This window comes from Pithys albifrons, chromosome 1 (genome assembly GCF_047495875.1).
Source record: "Pithys albifrons albifrons isolate INPA30051 chromosome 1, PitAlb_v1, whole genome shotgun sequence".
NCBI classification, from domain to species: Eukaryota; Metazoa; Chordata; class Aves; order Passeriformes; family Thamnophilidae; genus Pithys; species Pithys albifrons.
In genome coordinates this window covers 84,719,263-84,741,838 of record NC_092458.1, presented here as the reverse complement: position 1 = coordinate 84,741,838, position 22,576 = coordinate 84,719,263, and the positions used below count along the sequence as shown (strand labels likewise).

At 47.0% G+C, this 22,576-nt stretch overlaps 1 protein-coding gene across 3 annotated transcripts; it reads left to right on the top strand.

The window, feature by feature from the left end:
• The first annotated feature begins 494 nt into the window (after nucleotides 1–494).
• On the top strand, nucleotides 495–20,866 carry TSKU (tsukushi, small leucine rich proteoglycan). Of its 3 annotated transcripts, none has more exons than XM_071557252.1 (3): nucleotides 495–740; nucleotides 3,170–3,251; nucleotides 16,359–20,866. In XM_071557252.1, the coding sequence occupies exon 3, from the start codon at nucleotides 16,364–16,366 to the stop codon at nucleotides 17,420–17,422; it is 1,059 nt and encodes a 352-aa protein (XP_071413353.1). In that variant the 5' UTR covers nucleotides 495–740; nucleotides 3,170–3,251; nucleotides 16,359–16,363; the 3' UTR covers nucleotides 17,423–20,866. The 3 variants fall into 3 exon arrangements, with proteins under 3 accessions (XP_071413353.1, XP_071413363.1, XP_071413344.1); XM_071557262.1 differs by lacking the exon at nucleotides 495–740 and adding an exon at nucleotides 1,534–2,395; XM_071557243.1 differs by lacking the exon at nucleotides 495–740 and adding an exon at nucleotides 2,704–2,775.
• Nucleotides 20,867–22,576: the final 1,710 nt, after the last annotated feature.

The following is a 22,576-nucleotide window of genomic DNA, read 5'->3' as shown; positions in this document are numbered from 1 at the left end:
CAGCCCCAGGGTCTGCTCATCCTCCAGTGATGGGGCTCAGACTCTCTCTTCCCTGAACTATGGATTAAGATCTTTATTATATTTCAGGGGTTGCACCATGTAATTTTTAAGCCCCAGTGTCCTGCTTGCTTTGTCCTACTCTGCACCTTGGGATGCCAAAACTGACCTTGGCCCTAAAATGCCTAGAAAACTGGGTGCAGGTGGTGTTCAGGAATAGGACTCATTCCTGCAAATACAGCCCTGCAGAGGTCAGGGCTGGAAACAAGGCTGTGCTTCGAGGTTAACTCCAGAGTTATTCCCAAGAAAGCAAAGGGGGAGTGGGGGAGAGTGTATGTGTGTGTGTGTGTTTGTGTGCAAAGACGGCTTGACACCTCCCCCCTCCTTTTCCCCCATAAGGGGGGTCTACCAGCTCAGGAGTGGCACAGCCTAGCGCAAGTCCTGCCTCCTGCCTCCTTCCTCCTCCTTCTCCTCCTCCTCCTCCTCCTCCCAGATGTTCCCTTGTGTGCAGCCATCTGTTGAGCTCCCTCCTCCCTCCTCCTGCGGGGAAGGGGGCAGTCAGCTTGCCCGGCCAGCTGCACGCCTTGAACGAGGAGGAGGAGGGAGAAGAAGGAGGCAAGAAGGGGACAGCCGGCCCCAAGCCTTGCTGCTGCCGGCTCCCGGCGGCTCCCGCTCCCCGCCGTGGGAACCGGCGCTGCGCGACCCCCCCCCTCCCCCCGCCGTCGGAACCGACCCCAACCCCGGTGAGTCCCTCTCTGTGCCCCCATCCCCTTCCTGACCCCCATCGCTTCCTTGCCCCTCTCCATCCCCTCTCTGCCCCCCGCATGCCTTCTCTGCCCCTCCCCCGCTCCCCGGGTGCGCAGAACCATGGGGACTTATCTTTGAGGAGGGGGCGAGCTGTCTGTATCGGAATGGGATGAGCCCTCCCTGTCGCTTCCCCGGGGATGCGCAGGGCCAGCCCTGGGGGTGCCTGCTGGGGGGCCCTCCCACTCTCAAAGTGCGCAAACTTTTTTGATGTGAGGAGTTTTTCCGCGCGTGGGGGCTCAGCGGCCAGGGATGCAGGGTAAAGGGAAGGACAGAGGTGTCGGGTGGAGGTAAACTACTTTTCCCTCGCCCCTGGTTTTTCCAAAAGGGGAATTTAGAGATGCAGCGGGTGCATACGAGCCCTCAGTCCGGTTCTCCTCTCGGGATGAAGTGTCTCTAGCTGGGATCCCTTCTCCTTCCCCCAGTGGAATGGTGGTTTGTAGAGTGCTCGGGATTGCCACGGCTGCAGAGTAATCCGAGCAGCAGCTGGAGGATCCGCACCGCCTCCCGTGCCCGGCTTCAGGGCTTTGATTTCACACAGGGCTCCCTGTCTCCCTTCCTCTCCCTCCCCCCTCCTTTCCCGGCTTTCCCCTCCCGTCTCGAGGGATTTTTGGTTGGGTTCCGGTGCTGGGAGGCTCGCAGAGGTTTGCAGTTTACTCAGGGTAAGGAGAGAAAAAAGAAGGGAAGGGACGGAAAGCTTAGAGAGGACGGCTGGATGGGGTGAAGAAGATAAAAGGTGCAGAGGAGGGGGTCTTTTCTCCCCGGGTTACATTGATAAAAGCATTGCAAAGCTGCCTGCTTGGGAATTTCCCCTCTGTAAGTGGATTAAGCTGGAAGGGAAGGTGTGTTTGGGGAGAGGGGAGAAGAAGCAGACCAAGATTTAGTTATTCTGTTATTGAAGAAAGAAAGGAAGAAAGAAGCTGCTGGTTGTGACTTCTGAAGCAGAAGGTCAGAAAGCCCGGGGTTCCCCTCATAGCGCACACACCCTGTAAACTTTTAAGCAGCTCCATGGTAACTTGTTATTAATGCTGCAGTCATTAAAAGGCACAGCCCACGGCAGATTTATTAGCTCAGTAAACCACAACACGTGCCAAGCTCTCTGGAAACAAAAGGGTCTGTCAGTTTTAGTCCTCTTGCTTCATATTTGAGAAGACTGTGAGGAGAGCGGTGAGGATGGAGATGGTGGTGAGAACGAAGCTGGTGGCTTGTGTCGTGGGGAAGTGGCATTGCCTCCGTTAACCGACGCACTCCACCGCGGTCAGCAAATGTAATTCGGTGGCAGCGAAGACATTGGAGCACGGCTGTAAGGAAAGCACGGCAAGCCCTGCTGAGCTCACGGTGTTCATCGCGGCAGCGGGACGAGCAGCTCCCTTTTCCCGAATGGAAAGCTTTCCCCGTGTGTCTGCCATGATAAATCAGCTGCCGTTAGCCTGAATAACAGCATTCACTTAAGTTACAGTAGGAAACTTGTCTGGGTGGACACTGTGCCGTTGCTCTGCAGACAGCAGACGGTGCCGATAGCTGGCGTTGCGCTGAAACATCGCATTGATCACCACTCCAAGGGTCAGCTGGCAGCACCGGGTTATTTGCAGCGGTAAGGAGCAGAGCGAACACCGGGAGAAGAGGTGCTGGGAAAAGGCAGGCTTAGAGTAATGTCTCGCCGATCTCTCCAGGAATAAGGAGCACGCTGGATGTGTTAGCTGCTGGAAGCACCAGAGGGAGCCTGCCATGTCAGTGGGAGCATTTGCAGGCTAAACCTGGCTGGTTGCTCGCTGTCGGCAGCCAGGCGCTCACAGGCAAAGCGGGTCGGTGTCTGCCACCGCCCTGGTGCGGGGCAGTGATCATGTCCCATCATGACCTACGAGAGCCAGCCCCCGTCTCAGAGAAGATGTGGGAGGTGCTTGCTCACATGTGGGTTATAAATGGCCCACAAGGAGTGCCATCTCCCGTCTCTGGAGGTTGAGGGTGCACTGGGTGAGTGATGTTTGACACCGGGGTAGGTAGGAGATTGTGTGGCAGCACTTGGACGAATTTTCCCTTGAGGCATACTGGAGCAGGGGAAACGTTCCTGGTTTGTGAACAAATTTGAGCAGTTGCTGTCAGAGGCAGTGGGGAGCAATGACAAAATGCATAAGGAGGACGAGGATATGATAGACATCCCATGGAACATTAATTTTTGAGGACAAGGTGGACTGACAGGAGAGGCTGAGGGTTTGGGGTGAGAGTCTCCTGCACACCTGGTCTTCACAATGGAGTTCAAGGAATAACGCAGCATTGAATGGGTGGGAGGAAAGGGGGAAATGAGCTGTAAAACAAAAAACCATGCAAAAGTTTTTTTGGGGGGTTGTGTTTGTTTTTTTTTTAATAGGAAAAAGACCTTGTGCTCCCCGACTCCCACAGTGAGCAACGGTGTGTGCCACCTCAGTGTGAGACAGAGCTGGGAGAAAAAGGTGAGCAACTGTCTTCCAAGGGCTTAAGAGTTTTCCCTCCATCACTAAGTGTTCTTTTTTTTTATCCTCTTTCAGTCTCTCCCCCTTCTTCTTCCTCCTCCTTCTCCTCTCTTATTAGCTGGTTGGTGGAGAGAAGCAGAGGCTGAAGGGTGGGATAAGACAAGGCATCCTTGTCCGGCAGCCCTCCTGACCCCCAGGCTCTGCACGGTAGCAGCAGCACTGGCCACCTTGGCAGGCTATCAAAAGAAACTTCCGAACACCGAGATGTTGAGGGCTGGGAAGAGATAAAAGCTGGCTTGAGCAAGCCGTTTCTTGTCTTAAAACTTGGCACCTGGACCTATCAAGGCAAATGTATGAATGAGTCAGCCATTCATTATGGAGAAACCTTGAGATTTTAATTTTTACTGCCATATTTTTAATATATATATTTTAATATGTATTTTGTGGGTCTTTTTTAATTTCCTGGGAGTTTCCGTTGTATGCATGGTGTGCAGCAGGAGTGAAGCAAATATATGCTCTGGGAATTGCCTCAGCCTTCCTGCTCCACTTGCAGACACTGCAAGAGATTAAACCAACCTGGCTGCCTTAGCATGGCACATTCCTGAGTTGCATTAACCAGGCTGGAAATCTGCCTGTCAGAGTAGTGGCAAATTGGAAAAAAGCACTTTATCTTCACCGTAGCTGACAGAGGGCCATGTGCTGTGTGTAATATCTGAGTGCCAGCATCTGCAGGATTTCTTTCCCTTCCCCTTTTCCCCCTCCTGCTTCTCTTTTGCAGTCTGTGTTTCTGTGATGCTGACTCCTCTCCTTTCCCCTGATTCTTGCTAGAGCTCAAACCCTGGAGTAGGGAGAGAAATCACAGAGTGGTTTAGGTTGGATCTTAAAGATCATTCAGCTCTAACTCCCCTGCTATGGGCAGAGACTTCTTCCACCAGACCAGTTTGCTTAAAGCCCCATCCAGCCTGGCCAAGACTTTCAGGGATGGGGACTATTTTTTACAGATTTTTTTTAAACTTTGAATAAGATCATCCTTGTCAGGAAAAAATGAGACTTAAAAGTAAAACTTTGTTGTGACAGGTGAGTCAAACCAGATGTGATTCCTCAACTCCGCCATGTCTCAAGTGACACGTATGCATGGGGCTCATGTCACTTGTCTCCAAGTGGGACAGGACACATCCCTGCCCCCAAAATTGCCCGTTTTGCTCCCATCCTTGAGAATGAGATGTCTGTAGCAGGGTGAGCAGTGAGGCCAAGTTTCACAGAGAATGGAGGAGATTCTTCCTTTTTCCAAAGCCCTTTAATCCCACTGCAAAGGTTCAGTTCACATACAAGGTGCAGCCCCTGTATCTATCCAGGACCAGGCCATTGCAACCTCTTGCAAAAGATCTGCAACTCAAAGGATCATAGGATAACTCTGTATCTGGCCAGCCCCATCCAGTGGGGGTAGAGCATTTCTGTTCCAGACCATCCCCAAATGTTCATGGCCATCTATCACCTCTGTTCACAAAACAGTACATGGTGGCCTCCCCTGGCATCAAGGGAAGGAACAGGGTGTAGTCCATATGGGGGTCATGTATGAGGATGCTGAGATTTGAGAAGTCTCACTGTGCTTGTTTGGGAAATTAGTTCAAATGGGGTTAGGAGGTGGCTTAGTACAGGGTTAAACAGTAAAGGAAGATGGTTGTCTGCATTCTGGATGACTTGCAGCATCTCCCCAGCATGGCAGAAGTGCTACAGAGCAGCACCAAAAGTAAGGTGCAAGAATAGGGGCAGGATGGAGGCACGGGAGGTGAGCAGCACAGGTGGGCAGAGGTCCCTGGAGGGGCAGGTATGTTGTTGGCTGTCACCAAGATTGTAGCCACACTTCCGAGTCCATGAATACTGATTTGAGAGGCACTTAAATACTTCTCCACTACAACCACCTCCCCCAGTGCTCCCTTCCCTGTGACCGGGCCTGACTGCCCATTTTGTAGAGGTCAAAGCAGGGCTGGTGTCCGTAGAGTGTCCAGGCCCAGCAAGAGCTGGACGTGGTGCACAAGGACAGAGGTAGCATTTGGCCAGACCAGTTGTGGCAGTGTTGGCTGGGGGTTCCTGCACAGGTGAGACCAGGCCATCTTGGCTTGTGCTCCCTTTGCAGTTAAACTTGGGAATGGTATGGTACCTCCATCCCCACACAGGAATGAACACCTCTTGGTCCTGGTGCTAGTCATTCTTAAGGTGTCAGGAGGGAAACTGAAGCATGCAAATGAGGACTCATGGTAGCTTCAGTGGTGAGAAATGGGTCCTGCCAGGGAAATGGCTCTCCTAACCCACTTCAGATGATCTTTCTCCAAAATCCTGCACCAGCCAAGAGGGACTGGGGGATCCTGGGCCAAGCAGGGGAGGAAAAGTGCTGAGTAGATGCCACACCACCACATCACTGGGGCAATGAAACTGTGAGGGTGACAATGTCCTCCTGGTAAACCCTTTATCAGCTCTACCTAGATCACCTTCCCCTCCCCAAATCCCCTCTTCCCAAATCTTTTAGGAGACCTAGCGGATGCAGCAAACGTCTCATGTACTTTGCTGGGTGGGGGCAGCTCCTGAAGCCCCAGCTGATGCTCTACTGAGCAGTTTCACTGGCTTTCATTGTTTGCAGCATCATGGGAGGGGGAGAGGGGAGTGGTGAAGAAAGGCCATGAGGGGAATGAGATGGGAGCCTCCAGCTGTGCTGTTTGCAACAATAACAGCCAGGCTTGTATTTATTATCTCGTCAGTGGAGGGTCTGCAGCTGCATGCTGAGAGCCACAGACGGCAAAGGGGCCCTGAGATTGTTGTGCATAAAAAAATAACCCAACCACAGAATTAAATAAAAAGCCCACAAAGAAGCCCTGGGCCAGCTGGAGCAGTGCCAAGGGGCACCCAACCTAACTCCCAGTCGCCTCACTTTGCCCTTCTTTATTGAAGTCAGTAGCCCCGCAGGGCTGTTAGGCTAAGGGAGGTTGGCAGCTGCTGCCTGCCAGAGAGCTAAAGCTGCACAGGGTTTGCTTAAAATCAGCCAGGCTGAATTTGTTTTCCCCTCTGATTTCTCATGGTTTTTGCCAGTGCTGCACTGTGACCAAGGCATGGCAGCAGAGGCAGAGTTTGGACACCTGATTTGGAGCCACCACTGTTTCAATGGATTCAGTTATCTTAGAAGTCTTTCCCAACCATAATGATTCTGTAATTCAAGGAGAAGAACTGGAAAGCCATTAGAGAGACAGGATGATGGGGCTGTGTTGAGCTATTTGCTCTTAGGGTGATGTCTCACCAGGAAGGGCAGAGGCATCACCCTGGGATGTATCACTTTCTCATGGCAGCATCCCTCCTCTCTTTTGCTTCCTTCCCCCTGCCTAGCTTATATTCTCCAGAGGTACCCATCCATGTCTACCCATGCCGCATGCTCCTTCTGCAGCTTAGACCAGCCCCCCGGGGTGGTTGGAAGCAAACAAGGTTGGAGATGTGGGATACATCCATAGATACCACACCTTTCCTTCAATGATCAGGTACCTGCTAGTGGCTCCTTTCAACCTGCACTTTCCTGGGGTGGAACATTGTATGTGCCATCCCAGATACATGCATGGCTTGTGGCACTTCTCAGCTGGGCACAATGACATGGCTGATCAGCAATTTTAACAGCTAAAACCAAGAAATAACCATAATGGGTTTGGTTTTCTCTACCCGTGCTGCACGTCTTAATGTTGCTCACTGGCATATGGTGTTCATCCCAGAGTGCATTCCTCTGGAATTATATCATGTCTCTGGGAGCTGGAGTGCAAGGAAAAAGTATCATTGTAGCAAGAGCCGGTACAGGAACCAGCTGGGGTTGGCAGTCAGGTGTGCATCACCAAGGGCTGAGGCTTCAGGAGAAGCTTGTGATCATTTTAGCTTTCTTAATTGACTGGTTAAGAAAGAGGGAGGGTTTAGTCCTCCCAAAGTTACTGCTGTGATTTGGTAAAGCCTGACTAGTCACAGGTGCCCTTTGTGCCTCACAGTGAGTCCTTGGACATTGGAGATGTTCAGACTGGAGGATCTGTTTGGAGCTGCATCAGGTCTTTGTACAACAAAATGCATTGACTGATGTAAAACTGTAAAGCTGTCCTTTGACTATGAAGGGCCATGTGAAGGGCTGGTCTGTTCTCAAGTTTGTGCCAAAATAACAGAGACCTCCCATTCTGGTACATGTCACTATGAAAAAACTTCTATTCGGACTGAGTTTGAGGTGTGTTAGGAAAATATTTGTGTTCCAGGCTAAGATGAGGACTCTGTTATACTCAGTGAGTGCCAGGATAGTGAAACCTCCTGTTCCTTTGAAATGCTTACAGTTAAAAAGCAGAGAAGGAATGACGAGAAATAGGGGTTGTCGTGGGTAAAAGAATTCAGGGTGGTTGTGGCTGGAGTGATTCTAGAACAAGAGAAAGTCCTGAGCTGTTACATCCTTTTCAGGCATGTTGTTTGACTGATTCTGTGCGTCATGGACTGCTGGGAACCAATTCATGTCTGCCAGTGCTCCCAGTTTGAGCGGTCCTGCAGCTGGTATAGCCAGGAGGCAGTGGTGGGGCTGGGATGCTCACATCCTGTCTGCTCCCAGAAAACCTTGTGAATCCCTCCCGATGTTTCTGGGAGGTGCTACACCACTCCAACACCTGCCTTGCCCTGGCCCCAGCTTGCTCCGGAGGCTTGGCAGACAATTTCCTTTCAGGAATGCCCCTGCTGGGCATGAGCACAGCTTGACTTGAGGCTGGAGAGCAAAATTACTTTCAAAAGCCACAGGAGACTAATTCCTCCACCTGGAATAAAACTGCTGGTACCCTGACAGCTTCCTGGGCTGAGCAGAGAAGAGGGAATTTTGAGCAAACCCTGGTGCCATGGTGATTTAATTCCTAATTTGCCCATGCTGGAGCTACCACTAGTGTTTTCCCACTCTAGACAAAATTTTAGGGAGTGGGCTTCTATTTGCTTACAAAATGTGGCTTTTCACTTTTCAAGGCATGCAGCTCTCAGGGTGTCAGGAGTTGTATCTCAGCCATGGATGTAAATGAGTTGAAACTTACTGTATGGACTGACAGACCTGCCTGCACATGCTTGTCAGAGCCCAAAATATACCACCCCACACCTTGATTTCCTTCTTCAACAGGGATAAGGGATACCAGAGGGGGAAGCTTGCACAAGTGGATTAAACTATTAGCTGTTTAAACACTATGATGATAAATCATCTGTGGCCTCTTGCAAAGCAGATGGGATTTGTGACACTGACAGTTGAAACAAATACTATTTTAATAGGTCCCTCAATTTATTTTTTAAATAAAGGAATTTTTTACATTAAAAAAATAGGGGAGAGACTTTCAGCTGAACAAGGATGTCAATCTCTTCTCCCAAGTAAAAAGCAATAGGACAAGAGGAGATAGCCTCAAGTTGTGTCAGCAGAGGTTTAGATTGGAAATTAGGGAAAATTTCTTCACCAAAATGGTTGTCAAGCATTGGAATAGGCTGCCCAGGGAAGTGGTGGAGTCACAATCACTGGAGGTATTTAAAAATGCGTAGATATGGCACTTGGGGGCATGGTTTAGTAGTGGATTTGGAAGGGCTGGGTTAACAGTTGGATTCAATAATCTTTTCTGACCTAAATGATTCTGTATTTCTAAACAGACTGATAGTGTGGAGCAGTAGAGTTTGGAGGTGCTGGGTTCCCTCTCGATCAATCCCACATGTCTTGTCTTCAGCCTGCATGGTGGGTTGAAGGGAAACTTAGTTTTGGCTTTGGGGTTGTGAAATGCTTCTGATAGTTACCAATTTGGCTTTGCTCTTGCTAATCTTGGCTATCCCATCCCCTGCAGCATCTACAAAAATCTCCCTAAAGGATGGAGAGCATTGGTTGGATGCTGGAAAATCATTACCATTTTGGCTCATCAGTTTCTCTTTGTCCAGAGAGAAGAAAAGCAAATGGAGATAACTAAGATTTGGGGAAAATGAGGACTAGTGTCTTGTTTTTTCATTCTTTGCCCCTTCTGGCTGTCCACAACCCAAATTCCATGGGTTTTGGTGAGATTCAAGTTATTCAAAGACAGACTTGATGCAGAGCAATGAGGTTCTTGTCCAGATCTTGGAGCAGCATCTTGTCTCTCTTTATCTGGTTTCTCCATGACTCAGTGGTCTCCCCTTGGACACTGAGCCATTGACTTGAGTGTGAGATTGAGTATAAACATCCAGGCAGTTCCTTATCACTGAGTCATCCATCCATCAAATCCATGTTTCTCCAAAGAGACTAGGATGTTTTGTGGATCATTGTCAAATGCTTTCCACAGGTCCAGACAGATAATGTCAGTTGTTCTTCCTTCATCCACCAGTGCTGTAACTGTGCCATAGAAGGTCACAGAAATTTGTCCAGCCACATTTGCTCTTACTGAAGTCCTGTTGGCAGTCAGAAATCAACTCCTTATTTCCCATATGCCTTAGCAAAGTTTCCATGAAGATCTACTTCATGATCTGGCCAGACAAAATAATTAAAGCAGAAAGAAATTCATAGAGAAATATTTTCTTTTGTCTTTTTCATTCCCTGCATTTAATTGTATTTTTTCCTAGGGAGCAAGAATATGGAGCAAAAAGTGTTCAGGCACCTGCAGGATGATCCTTAGCTCCTGTTCAGGCCCTTGGGGTCCCTTTATATTGAGCCATAAGGGCTAAAGCCACCATCCCCGTGGCTGAGTGTCCCCTCATCACAATGCCTGCATGCACTGGTGAGGGAAATAGGGTTGCACATCCCCTTTATATCCTGTTGGGTAATTGGGCATGGCTCTGCAGTCTGAGAAGCTTTGCAGTTCCCACTGATAAAACCATCAGTGTGAAGTGAAGGGTAAAAACTTATCCCCCAAAACTGACTTGTGCAGTATCTCCTGATGGAGGGCTACAGGAAGTCAAGGGCAATTTGGAAGAGCCAAGGGACTAATTCGCATCCTGGTGTCACTGACACGCAGGGTAACTCCACTGAACTCTGGCAAACCCATCTAACAAATGCAGGGTCAGACATAAAAAGCAGATACTTCTTGGATTCCAAATAGCTCTCCTCTCCCTAAATCCAAGAAGTCACAAACACTGAGTATAAAACCAGGACTGTTTGCAGTGTTCCCCAAACTAGCAAGCAACAAAAAGTAACAAATGGGTCAGAAACTACTGTTCCCATTTACACCAATGTTTCTTGCTGAGTTTTAAAGTTGTTTATCAAGAGGGTTTATACAGCTCTTTGCAGCGTGCATGTGCGGAACCCTTCTGCAGGGAAAGCCAGTCTGAAGCAGGCAAAGAAAAAGCCTGGATGACCTTTACTTTCAATGGACACACACACACACATACACACGTAGTAACCTTGTCAGCAGTAGTCTCTTTATTATAGTGGTGGGGGTGCATGCCGTTAAGAGTTTAATGGACTCTGGGTGTAGTCTGGCTTGAGCTAGTTTTGCTCTTTGCTCAAATTGGCATATGGGATCTGGAGACCCAACCACGATTGCATCTGTGGCGTCATTTGGGCTCAGCCTGGGAAAGTCCACACTGGGAAAGTGTAGCTGCTGCTAGTGCTGCACTTTAGTCAGTAATTATTCTAATTTTACAGAATAATTAATGGGTGGGGAAGTGAGGGAAAGGTCTCTGATGCAATTTTGTTGTCAAAGAAGCAGGTCTGGAGCATCCTGGAGCTCTGGAGCCACCGTCTCAGCTGCTACTTAGCCTCCCCGATATTTAAAGAGAGAAAGAGCCAACTCTCTCTTCTCTTTCTTTTCTTTTTTTCTTTTTTTTTCCAGTCTCGAGGATTTATGGCCTCTATCGTAACCTATGTACTTGTTCCACTTTCCAATAAAATTCCTTTTCCCCTGACCCCAATTAGTGTTGACAGCCAAGTGGGCCTGGTGAGTTTTGCTATAAAGACTGTTTTTTCTTTACTTGGCTGATGCAAGAGACAGAGGAAAATTCCAAAATTTTCCTTCTAATGAAATATTGTTGCTAATACAGCTCCTCCGTCCTTCGATAGAACAACAAGTGTATTTGGGATAGGTGGACTTCAGCCATTGTTTTTTGCCTCTTTTCTTTGAAAGTTGTTCTATTTGTTGTTATTCCAGAATTAATATTAGCAAGAAACTTGGAAATTACCAGGATCTGTCCACCATGCCTTAAAAATTCATGTCATATCTGATCTGCTCTGTGGGCTGCTGTGGAAAAGACAGATCCTGTTTTTCCACTCCTGTGTCAGAGTTTGTAATCCTGTGACTGGTCACCACTATTTGTTGGAAAACTGACCCACCAAAGGGGAAGAATGTTTAGAGGGGTTTTGTTGGATGAGTGAGCTGAATTGGTTCATCTCAGTGCACCTGGTTATTGGGTGGGAATTGAGTTTGGAAGATGGAGCAAAGAATGGGATGGGAAGCAGTAATCAGGGAGACTGGGCATCCTATTCTACCATGGACAAGGGAGAGAGGGGCAACTCCAGGGAAGTGTTTGGTCTTAGGTAGGTTTTATCCCTTCTGGAGCAATTTCTTTCTCTTCACCACACCATAGAGATAGCTTGGTGTTTTTACACTTCTTGCTTATGTACCTCAAGCTTCATTGGGTAACTTTGAGTCTTCAGCCCCAACTCCAGCTGCATTTCAGCTGACACTTTGCTGAGGGCATGTTCAGGGAGGCTGAGGGGTGCAGAATGAAGAATAGGGTAACTGTTTCCCATCTCCGTCAAACCACAAACTTTAAAACTTGTATAATTTTTTTTTTAATTAGTCCTTGATTTTTGGCAGTAGGGAATTCCAGCTTGGTGTTTTCAGGGCAACTGGAGGTAGCCTGGGTAGCATTCTTTTAGTTTCTGCGTTCCTGAGGATGGGGACTGCTCCCCAAGCAATGAGCTTTCATCTGGGGAGGGATGTGTTAGCTCATCTCCCTAATGAGAAAAGTCTTTAAGGGAGAGAAGGAGCAAATCAAGTGTAGTGAGAAACATGAATTTTCAACAACACAAGGAGCCTCTTTCCACCATCAGCTGAGACCTGAGATTTCTCTGCAGTCTGATTTTAAAATCGGATTTTAATGTTGGGGTTTTTTGGCAGGGAAATCTGAGTGTGAGTTTCCTGTATGAGTCCTGCCACACAACGTTGCAGTTGATCAGCATAGCAGGGAGAAGGTATAAGGGCATCTGTAGGCTTAGTGAGAGATGTGGGATCCGAGGAGAAGGCTAGCACCCTGCTAGGAATTTGGTCCAACTTTGGCTCTGTTAACCGCCGCAGGATCTCATTGAGGTTATCTCAGACTATTTGCCATGCAGAAAGGATGATCAAGTTATAAAGACCAGAGCCCTGCAGCCACTATGGGCACCTGAAACATGGAGGGTAATATTGTACCCCCAGCAGCTCCTATTGAAATCAGTGGGTATAACAAGTCCCCTAGACCTGTCAGATGACCAAAACTTATCACTGGGATCTCTGCACACCTCAACAGTAATAGAAATGAAGAGGTCATGACTGAACTAGCCCCAGGCTTTCTTCTAGTGACTTTCCCCTCACCATTCCAGGTGATGGTGATGGTGGTTTCTGATCCATGGTGTTTCCCCCAGGTGAAGCAGCCCAGTTCTACAAGAGCATAATTCCTCTTTCTTTTATGAGGGGATACCTTGGCTTCCTGCCTTTATCAACAAAGGAGCTGGTAGGCAGCAATCCAAAGGCAATTTGAGGCGGTTTCAAATGCACACTGTACAGAGATGAACTGTAAATGCCTGGGGCATGTTTCTTTACCTATTTCAAAGAGAGCTATCGATTGCTCCACACAATGATAAAGCATGCCTGTACCTGACTAAGTTTTTTGTTGATTATCTGGCAATGCAGGAGTATCTTTCTTGGACTGGAAGATGACCAGTAACATTATTTCTCCTATCTTTCATCAGAGCTATTAACCAAGTGGCATGTTAGTCTATGAATGCTTCATGCTGCTCCATAAGGGAGTTTTTAACTGGTAGTAATGGATTGTATCCTATCTGCAAAGCAATGTCAGAGCCAGTAAGGAGAATTTGTAGAGGTGCTGTGAGGAGGGAAAAGGCAATATATGCTGTGTAAATACCTCAGCTGAGCTTTGTGTACTGCATTTCAGCTGTGTAATGTTTTGTATTTGCTGCTGGCTGGAGTGATGGATATTGCAGTGGGAGTCACTGTATCTGCCCACTTCCAGCAGTCGTTTTTGAGGCTGATCGGGAAGGGGATTCCTATGTCAAAAGGGGTTTGAGCAGCCACATATCAAAGCCCAGCACTGGTTTTAATTCTCCTCTTCATTCATAGGATCATAGAATAGTTTAGTTTGGAAGAGACTCTTTAAATACCATCCAATCCAACTCCACCACAATAGGCAAGGGACATGTTCAACCAGATCAGGTTGCTCAGAGCCCCATCCAACCTGGCTTTGAATGCTCATCCAGGGATGGGGCATCTACCACCTCTCTGGGCAACCTGTGCGGTGTTTTACCACCCTCATCATAGAACTTTACTTCCTTATATCTAGTCTGAGTCACACTTGGTATAGTTTAAAACCACTGCCCCTTGGTCTATTCCTGCACGCTCTATTAGAAAGTTTGTTCCCAGTTAAAATAGGAGATTGTCCTCTTACTTTTCTTCAGATGCCCCAGCAGGAGCCCGGGAAAGTCTTAGCAGTGCTCAGAAAGTCAAATTTCATAGTGGTCTGTTGTTGGACTTGCTGCTGTGTGATCCATCTCCCATCAGAGCTAAAACAATGCCATGAGAAACTAATCTGGACTTTTGAAGGGGAAGATGAGAGGTGCTTTCTATGTTAAGACATCAAGCAGGACTAGCCACTAGGTGAAATTTGGAAGAAGAAATACCAGCAGCCTGAGCTGACACTAGTGTGGGTACTTCCCTGTACACAAGGCATTTAACATTTGCATTTTTGCAGTTTTAGTTTACAAGGAGCTCCCCATTGCTGTCACTTCCCCAGTAATAAAACATTGCAGTGCACTCAAAATGCAGATTCATGAAAAAAGAAAGAGTAGTGTTTATTTTAGGAAGGACTGCAGGAGGGAGCCAGCTAAGTCTGTCTGCACAGAACAAGAGGGGATCAGCCTTGATGTCAGTAGGAAAGGGATATCTGGAAACATGACTGCAGAAAAGAGCTCTACCCCCTGTGTCTCCTCTGCACACATATGTGTTTTCTCAAGAAACACTTGAGATGGGCTGAGACTAGGGCTCATCTTACCAATTTTCTGTTGTTCCTACAGAATAATGGACCCCAGAGGATTGTGTGTTGGCCTTTAGCAATGGTTTGGTGGCAGGCAATTTGGCCAGAGTCCCAATCTCTGCTCTCTATTTGCAGCAGATCTGGGAGGCACTGCCAGACAACTCATATCAGTGATCAGGACAATATTCCTGCAACATTTTCCCACCTTTGCACTTCTTTTGCATATTGGCAAGTAGTCCCCAGTCAGACTCCTGGGAATGAAAGCCAAGAAGATGACTGTGGAGAGGGAGAGAAACTGATGCCAAGGGGTGGGTGAGGGAAGATGAAGTGTGAATTTCTAGGAAATGGTCTTGGGAAGGTGCAAGGGCTGTGGGGAAGGCGCCTCAGACAGATCAAAGAGTGTGTGGGAAAGATGATACTGCAAGGAAGTTAATGAAGTTCTTTTAAAGAGTGATAGGAAAGGTGAGAATAGAGACTGGGGAGCCTGATTTGGGGATGGGAACATGCATTAAAGGAGATTTTTTTTTTACTTGTTAAATGAGTTCTTGCTGCATGAGTGTCTCTTTATGGCCAGCAGCATAGCCAAGGACTGGTGCTGATGGATCTGCTCACCTACTTTCATGGGATTTTTTGTTGCTGGCCTCCTGAAGACCCTGTTTGGAAGTCATGAGGAGTCATCACCCATGTCTGCAATTGACAACCAATGAGGACAGTCCTTGCTGCTCCTGCTGACCTGCAGCATGCTGGCATGCTCCAGTTTACCCTCTCCAGAGATGCACAGCTAAAGCTTTTCTGGCTGTTTCTTGAAATCACCAGCTGCTGTTGCCCACAGTTGTGTGGAGCAACTGTCAGGATGTGATCCAGAATGGTTCAGTAGAGTCAGAGAGGTGCAGATCAGCTCTCTGCCTTTATTGTCTGTGATGATGGAAGGACAGAAATTTCTTAGATGGAGAAATCAGAGGGGTGTAGAGAACTCCTAGCTTGCTGGCATTGTTAATTAGAGACAGTACTTAATGTAATTAACAAAGGCTCCCCAGAGTCCCTATATGAAGCAAATTGTCTCTCTCCACTGTGCAGCAGGCTGGGCCCACCACAGGAAAGTCTGGGTTAGACTGAGCAACCCTTGGTTCCTCTGCTCTAGTAGGTGAGGAGCCAAGCAGCTGCTTTCTGTCCTGCTGCCATGAGCCCAAGGAAGGTTGATTTTATCCACCTGATATAAAGCCATGATCGATCTTACCTAAAAACTGCAAAATTTGCATCAGAAGTCTAAGCAAGGGAGACCTTGTGTAGTAAGCAGCTGCCCTTTTTAACTGTGTATCCTGGATGTTGTTTTGATGATGCCATTATCTCTGTTACCTATAGGAAATTTGAATGGAACTTTGCTTTTTCCTCTCCTGATAAGGCTTTTGGACACCTAATGCTCCCACAGTCTAAATGATTTCTCCAACCTGTCAATTCAGGGGTTTGAAGTTGGTGCTCCCAAATCTTGTAGGGATGCTCTGACATGAAGACCTCTGTGTGCTGAAGTTTGCCAGGTTATAAAATGACTCAGTGTTTGAACTGTTATTTAGCTTCTTCCACAGTCCAGTCAAAAAGATGCATGTTGGATAGACTGTGCTTTAAGGCAACCTACTGTTCTTGCACCTCATTTCCACTTGTGTCTTAACTTGGTTATATCTGCAGACTGTTGACTCAGTTTGGTTTTTCCATTAACTTCCCACTGGTGTTCATAACATGAGAGTCGAAGTGTTTGGGATATCCATGCTATTTAAGGGTAGCCTTAATCTATCCCTTTGGAAAGAGAGAGGAGAAGACAGGTACACATTTTCCATAAAGCAGTTTCTACAGCAATTACATCTGTTTTCTCATTGTCTTGTTTTCCAGGTACAATGCAGTTCCTGGCCTGGTTCAATTTGCTGCTTCTCTTTCCTTGTTTTGGTACCACCAAAACCTGCTTCCCAGGCTGCCACTGTGAAGTGGAAACCTTTGGTCTCTTTGACAGCTTTAGCTTGACCAAGGTGGACTGCAGTGGAATAGGCTCACATATTGTTCCTGTCCCAATACCTCTGGATACCTCCTATTTGGATCTATCATCAAACAAACTGGAAACAATAAATGAATCAATGCTTACAGGCCCTGGATACACCACCCTGGTGAGTCTCGATCTGAGCTACAACAAAATTGCCAAGATTTCCTCCACAACCTTCTCCAGGCTTCGGTACCTGGAGTCCTTAGATCTGAGTCATAACTCTCTGGAAGTCCTTCCAGAAGACTGTTTCTCCAGTTCTCCTCTAAGTGACATAGATTTGAGCAATAACAAGCTTTTGGATATAGCTATGGACATTTTTGCATCAAAAGGTCAAGGAAAATCCCTGAATGTGGATCTATCCAATAATATGCTAAGCATAATTACAAGGCACCATGAAAAGAGAGTCCCCAACATCCAGAACTTAAATCTTTCTGGAAACAGGATAACATATGTGCCAAACCTTCAAGGCATTCCTCTTCGATATTTAAATCTTGATGGAAACCCTCTGGTTAAGGTTGAGAAAGGTGACTTCACAGGGCTGAAAGATTTGATTCATTTATCCCTCAGTGGCCTGCGTGGCTTTGGAGAGTTATCTCCTCATAGCTTCAAGGAACTCTCAGCCCTCCAAGTTCTGGATTTATCCAACAATCCCAAGTTGAGTTCACTGTCTGCTGAAGTTATCTTTGGTCTGAACTCCCTACAAGAGCTCAACCTCTCTGGGACAAGTGTGTCATCTTTGCCAAAGACTGTTCTGAAATATCTACCTTCCATCAAAAGCATCACCTTGGGGAAGAACATACAATGTCTTAAGACCATTAAAGAAGGACAGTACCACCGACAAATTGGGCTGACCAAAAAAGAGGTCCTCAGTTGCCATGACAGCCATGGGTCCGTAGCAGCTGCACCTTATGTTTCGTGATGAAAGCTGGGGAGAAGGGGGTGGGGCATGGAGGGTGGGGTGCCATGGGGTTTGTACAGGTGTCGGACTGAGATGGCTTGCAGTGTGCCTTTTGTAAAACTGTCAATAATTTATATATTTGTATATGCTAATAGTTGATTGTGGATTTTATAAACTCTCAAATCTTTGCCCGTGTTATCTACAGGCTCCAAACTTTAGCCGGTGCATTGAGGTCGTGGATTCATCCTGTTGGCTCAAGAGCACTGATGCTGGACAATGGGGGCCAAGCTGCTCTGCAGGTGCCAGGGCAGAATAATCAGTCTAGAGCAGACCTTCATGCCTCAGACATGTTTGTAGGAGCAAAGCTACATCTCTCCAAAGCACACACCAAAATGTACCAACTCTGTGGCTGCTCACTTACAAACCCATGCATCATCCTTTTAATTATTACTCCCCAAAATGTGCCTTTTGGATGTTGCCCTCATTAGCAGCATCGTGTTCTCTGTCATGCACTTTAAGTCTTGAAGAAACATTTCCAGACAAACCTGAATACAGGGTGCTCCTAATGTGCTGGGTTTTACATGTTGTTTGCATAGGTGTGCAACAAACACTAAGTCGAGAACTTTTCCCACAAATTTCCCCCATCTGATCCTTTTCATGTCTAATTCAATTAGGTCCAGATTTGACACCCTCCTGTCTTTCTAACCTCAGCAGGCCATTGCTCAGAAATTATGTGCAGCAGAGGAAGGGAAGCGGAGGGGTCTGCCAACAGCCACATCTCATTCAGGAACCAGCCTTCAATGAAGGAGGTTGCAAAGGGAAGTGATCATGTAGCCTGGCTTAGAAAAAAAAAATCCCCCCCTCCCTTTCTGGGAAAGTTTGGAAGGAAACTTTCATGGGGATTCTTGACAACCTTATCAAACCAAGATGCAGACCTACAGGATGTGAGAGTAAGTTGTTTCCATGCTGACATTCCTCATCTGAACACAACATCTGCAATTCATCTGGGCATATGTGAGGCAACTTCCAGTGCCAAAACGCTCTTGAGGATGTGCCAGGGGAAGAATTAGCACTGATGTCTATGACTGTGGAGCACTGCTTATCAGAGAAAAGATCTTGTGTTTTTTTCCAGTTGTGGCTTTTTTTTTCTCACAGAGCTACTTGACTGCCAACTGAAATCTGATAAAAAGCCTGGTCCTCAAAGATTTGCTCATTTTTAACTCCATTGTTGAAATGCTGGCAAAGAAAATCAGTGTTTGAAACTGATACAGGAGATCCATGTAAAAGTGATGCAGATATAAACCCACCTCACAACTGTCCTGGTGGAAGAAGCCCAGGTTTCATTCTCACATGCCTAGTGCTCTTTGCAAATGGAAACCCTGTTGCCCAAAGCAGCTGACTTCAGGGATTGTTGAAACCCATCAATTCCATAAAAGTCAGAATCAACACCTCACTTTGGATACTGAAATCCCTCTCTCACATTTCCATCTATCTCCATTTCAGTAATTCATTTGGAGACCAGAGGATGGGTTTTTTACCACTTCCTTCAGTGTTGGGACTTTTGCCCCTCTGCTGAGCCTTTGCAATGCTCAACCAGCATCCACAGTCACAGGAAACACGTTGATTTTCTTAAAAAGGCAATGGGACTGCCTGTCAGCAGAGATCTGGAGGGGAACAGCAACCAACTGCACTGCAAGATGGGGGCAGTTTGGGAGGAAAGAATTGGGGTCTCTAGTGTATCTTGCCTTTTTAAGAGAATTCTTTTCTGCTGGCAGAAAATGTATTTTTTAAAAAAAAGAATTGTTTAATTTTATAAGTCTTACATAGATGAAATGTTAGGGGTATTACCTACTGACAAATTTACTGTTTGCAGCACTGTGGTAAATTTAAAACCCAATGTGACAATCCAGTTGAAGACTGCAAGATTTCCTTGTATAATCTCATGGTAGCTGCTAGCTAAACTAGTCTTAGCAAAAGCTGGCAAATACTGTCGCTGTGTTAGCTTGGTTTTTTTAAAGAACGTCTGCAGCATTGTAAGGCTTTGTGATTACTCACAATATAATAAAGTGATTTGGAGGAGAATAAACCCAGATCCCCCCGATTTATTGCTTTAGTGCTGGGAAGGTGACAGCTGTCACTGGGTCTGAAGTGCAGCACAGCTTCTCTCCCTGCTGTGCTCATCCCCACCACCCTCAGGGGTGTTGCATCTCCAAACAGGGGCCAGGATTTGTCCCACTGTGTTTGGCTCACTGTACTCTTCACTAGCAAAAAGGCTTGAGAGCTTCACTGGTTGACTTGAAGGATATTAGGAACACATGGCAGTGAAGCAGCACAAGAGTATGTGATGCAAATTCCCTGCTCTAGGATTTGTTCCAAAGCTTGTAAGAGATAGTGAAGATCTCTTAATGGATTTGTCCAGTCTGGGACATGGTCTTCTAGCATTGAAAGTCTGGATTTGCAGCATGAGACATGTGGGAAGAGGGCACACGTAAGGCCATGGAAGTGTTAAAAATCATGTAGATATGGTACTTAGGGACACAACGGACTTGGCAGTGCTGGGTTAATGGTTGGACTCTTATGATCTTAAAGGTCTTTCCCAAATTTAAGAATTCCGTGATTCTATGAGTGTGTGAGGGAGCAGAGGGGTGCAGAAGCAATATTGTGGCACAGAATGCTGCACACTGCCAGACTGCAGAGCTTTCAGCACCATTCTCTGAGGAGTGGGGGCTGCTTCATGGAGGGATAAGAGCATGCAGAACCACTGCACCTAAAGAATAAATAGAAACCTCTCCAGAGGGGTCTTCCTTCTCTTAAGTAGAAATTTAAGCAGTTCTTGCTGCTGTGCATAAAACTAGTGCAAGTAGAGACCCACTGAGGAAACTGCCTGTGGGAAGCTGCAGTGTTCTCCCCAAGCCTGAAGGAACAACTGCATCTTCCATTCAGGCAGGCAATGCTGCAGGCTGCCTGGAAGAGCCTGTTGGTTCTTCCATCTCTTTCCCCAAACTGCCCTGTCCTCCAGGATGGCATACAAGCTGCAGTCAGACCATAACCTGGGAAGTCACCAGAAGAGGCCAGATCTTGCTCACAGAATGATTATGGACTGTAGGGGATAAGTCACCACCAGCCATTAAAGATGACTCCTCCTCTGTTGTCCATTATAAGGCTGTGACCATTAGGCAACACCACCACTTTTTGGCTAGAATCCCTTCTGCCCTGGGGTGTGGACTGTAAGAGCAGTGGAGAATGTCTTCCTCTCGTGGGGAAGGACACTGTCCTGGGACCCATGGGTCTGAAGCTGTATTCTCCCACTTCCTTATGAATGCCCACATATATATGATGTTCCTTGTCCCTACCAGTACTCCTTTACCCCCTCTCCTTAATATCTTATTTTACTAGTGATTTTTATTTGTTATTTAATTAATTACTTGATTTAATTTTTAATTTTTGTTAATTAAAATATTATTAAAATTGTTATTTCTTATTTAAATACCCTTTACAAAGTCCTCTGAATAGGAAGAAGCATGCTAGTCTTCATCAGCAGTATAAGCCCCCACATGGCCCACTTATGTCCCCTCTTCATCAATGGGGTGTGAACACCTGAAACAGCACTACTACCCATGTAGAGGAGGAAAGACACAGGGTGGCTTCACAGTTGGATAAGTTGAGGAGGCCCTCATACCAGCTTCCTGAAGTTGCTATCAGCTTGATAATATCGTGGGATGGCCACCTGATGTCAGACATCAACCAGCCACCCATGCCAGGAAAGTCACCCATACCATGAAAGCCAGCCAGGTTGGTTATCTGCAAGCTTTGGCTGTCTCCAGAACCAGCTCAGCTCTGCGGCTGGATACGTTTGTCCTGGCAAGCAAGATGGGCATTTTAATTAGAGGCTGAACATTTTTAGAAGCAGGAAAACCTCAGCAGAGACTGGGCAATAAGGATAGGCTGGGTTAGGGAGGGGGAAGAGGTGGCTGAGCTGGCATTTGCTTGCAGTGTTCAGTCTCCTGGAGAGTTATCAGCATCTCGCCCCTCTTCCCAGGTCACTTCCCTCCATCTGCCCTGTGCCTAGGAGAGCATAGGATAGAAATTATTCTCTTTATTCGAAAACATGCACATCTTAGAACCCAAAAACTCTCATTTTCTTCTCATCAGTCTGCTAGAGCTGTTTCTCCTGGCTGTCAGCTGTCAACCCACAGAAGTCCCTTGCTGACTGATTATGTGACTGACTTCATAACAGCAGTAGGTGCCGTCCCTTTTAAAAATAGCTGCTCCTCTGAACATTTTCCATTTTGCACAAGGTTTTTATTTCCAGCACGTTTGTTTCACACAACCCTGGCTTGTTCATGTGGGAAAGCATGGATGCACTCTTTCCATGCCAGAAAATAATGCTCTGTGGCTGGGCATAATCCTTCTGCCTGCCCTGGTGTCGGCCTCGTGGGAAAGTATGGGGCAGTGATATCCTCTTCCCCATGCATGTTTGTAGAGTATTATTCCTGCTCCATCACCCCAAGATGTCCTCTTCTTTCCCTTTATGATTAGACAAGCAGACCTGGGAACCTGATTAAAAGGTGGAAAATTGAAGCTGAAACTAGGCCATCAGATAAATCCTTTCCTGTAATAAGCAGGGAGTTGGAGTACCAACTCTTAATCACAGCCTTTGTCTCCTAGCATTTGTATGCCTGTGTGCACCCACCCTCAGCGCCAAAACAAACCCTCCCCGCTCCTGCCTCATCCCCACCCCTGCACTGCCTTTCATTAATGGGATTAAAATAAAAGTGGTTCATGTTGCCACAGAGGAACACCCTGGAGAAAGGAGCACTATGCCAGGCACTTGCATCCTCAAAAAGCCCTGCCAGCTGCACAGGCGTTTGAGCAGGGGAATGTGATATCACCCTGCCCAGTTCCATTCACTCCAGTGGTCCAGCCTTCTCTCTGGATGCACCGCAGGGGAGTGAATCAGCCTGAAAAAAAACGCTGAAGTTTTGCCCCTGGAAACCTTCCCACCACTTTGGTGATGTCCTTTAACCCCTGCCGCTGCCTGTCTGGACCTCTGCACCGCATGCTTCCCTCCCTCCTCTTCCTCGTTAGCGGTAGATGTGTCACAGCACTTGCTGATAATTGACTGGGGCCGTGCTGGGAATTTGAACCTACATTTCAAAGAGATTGTTAACCTCC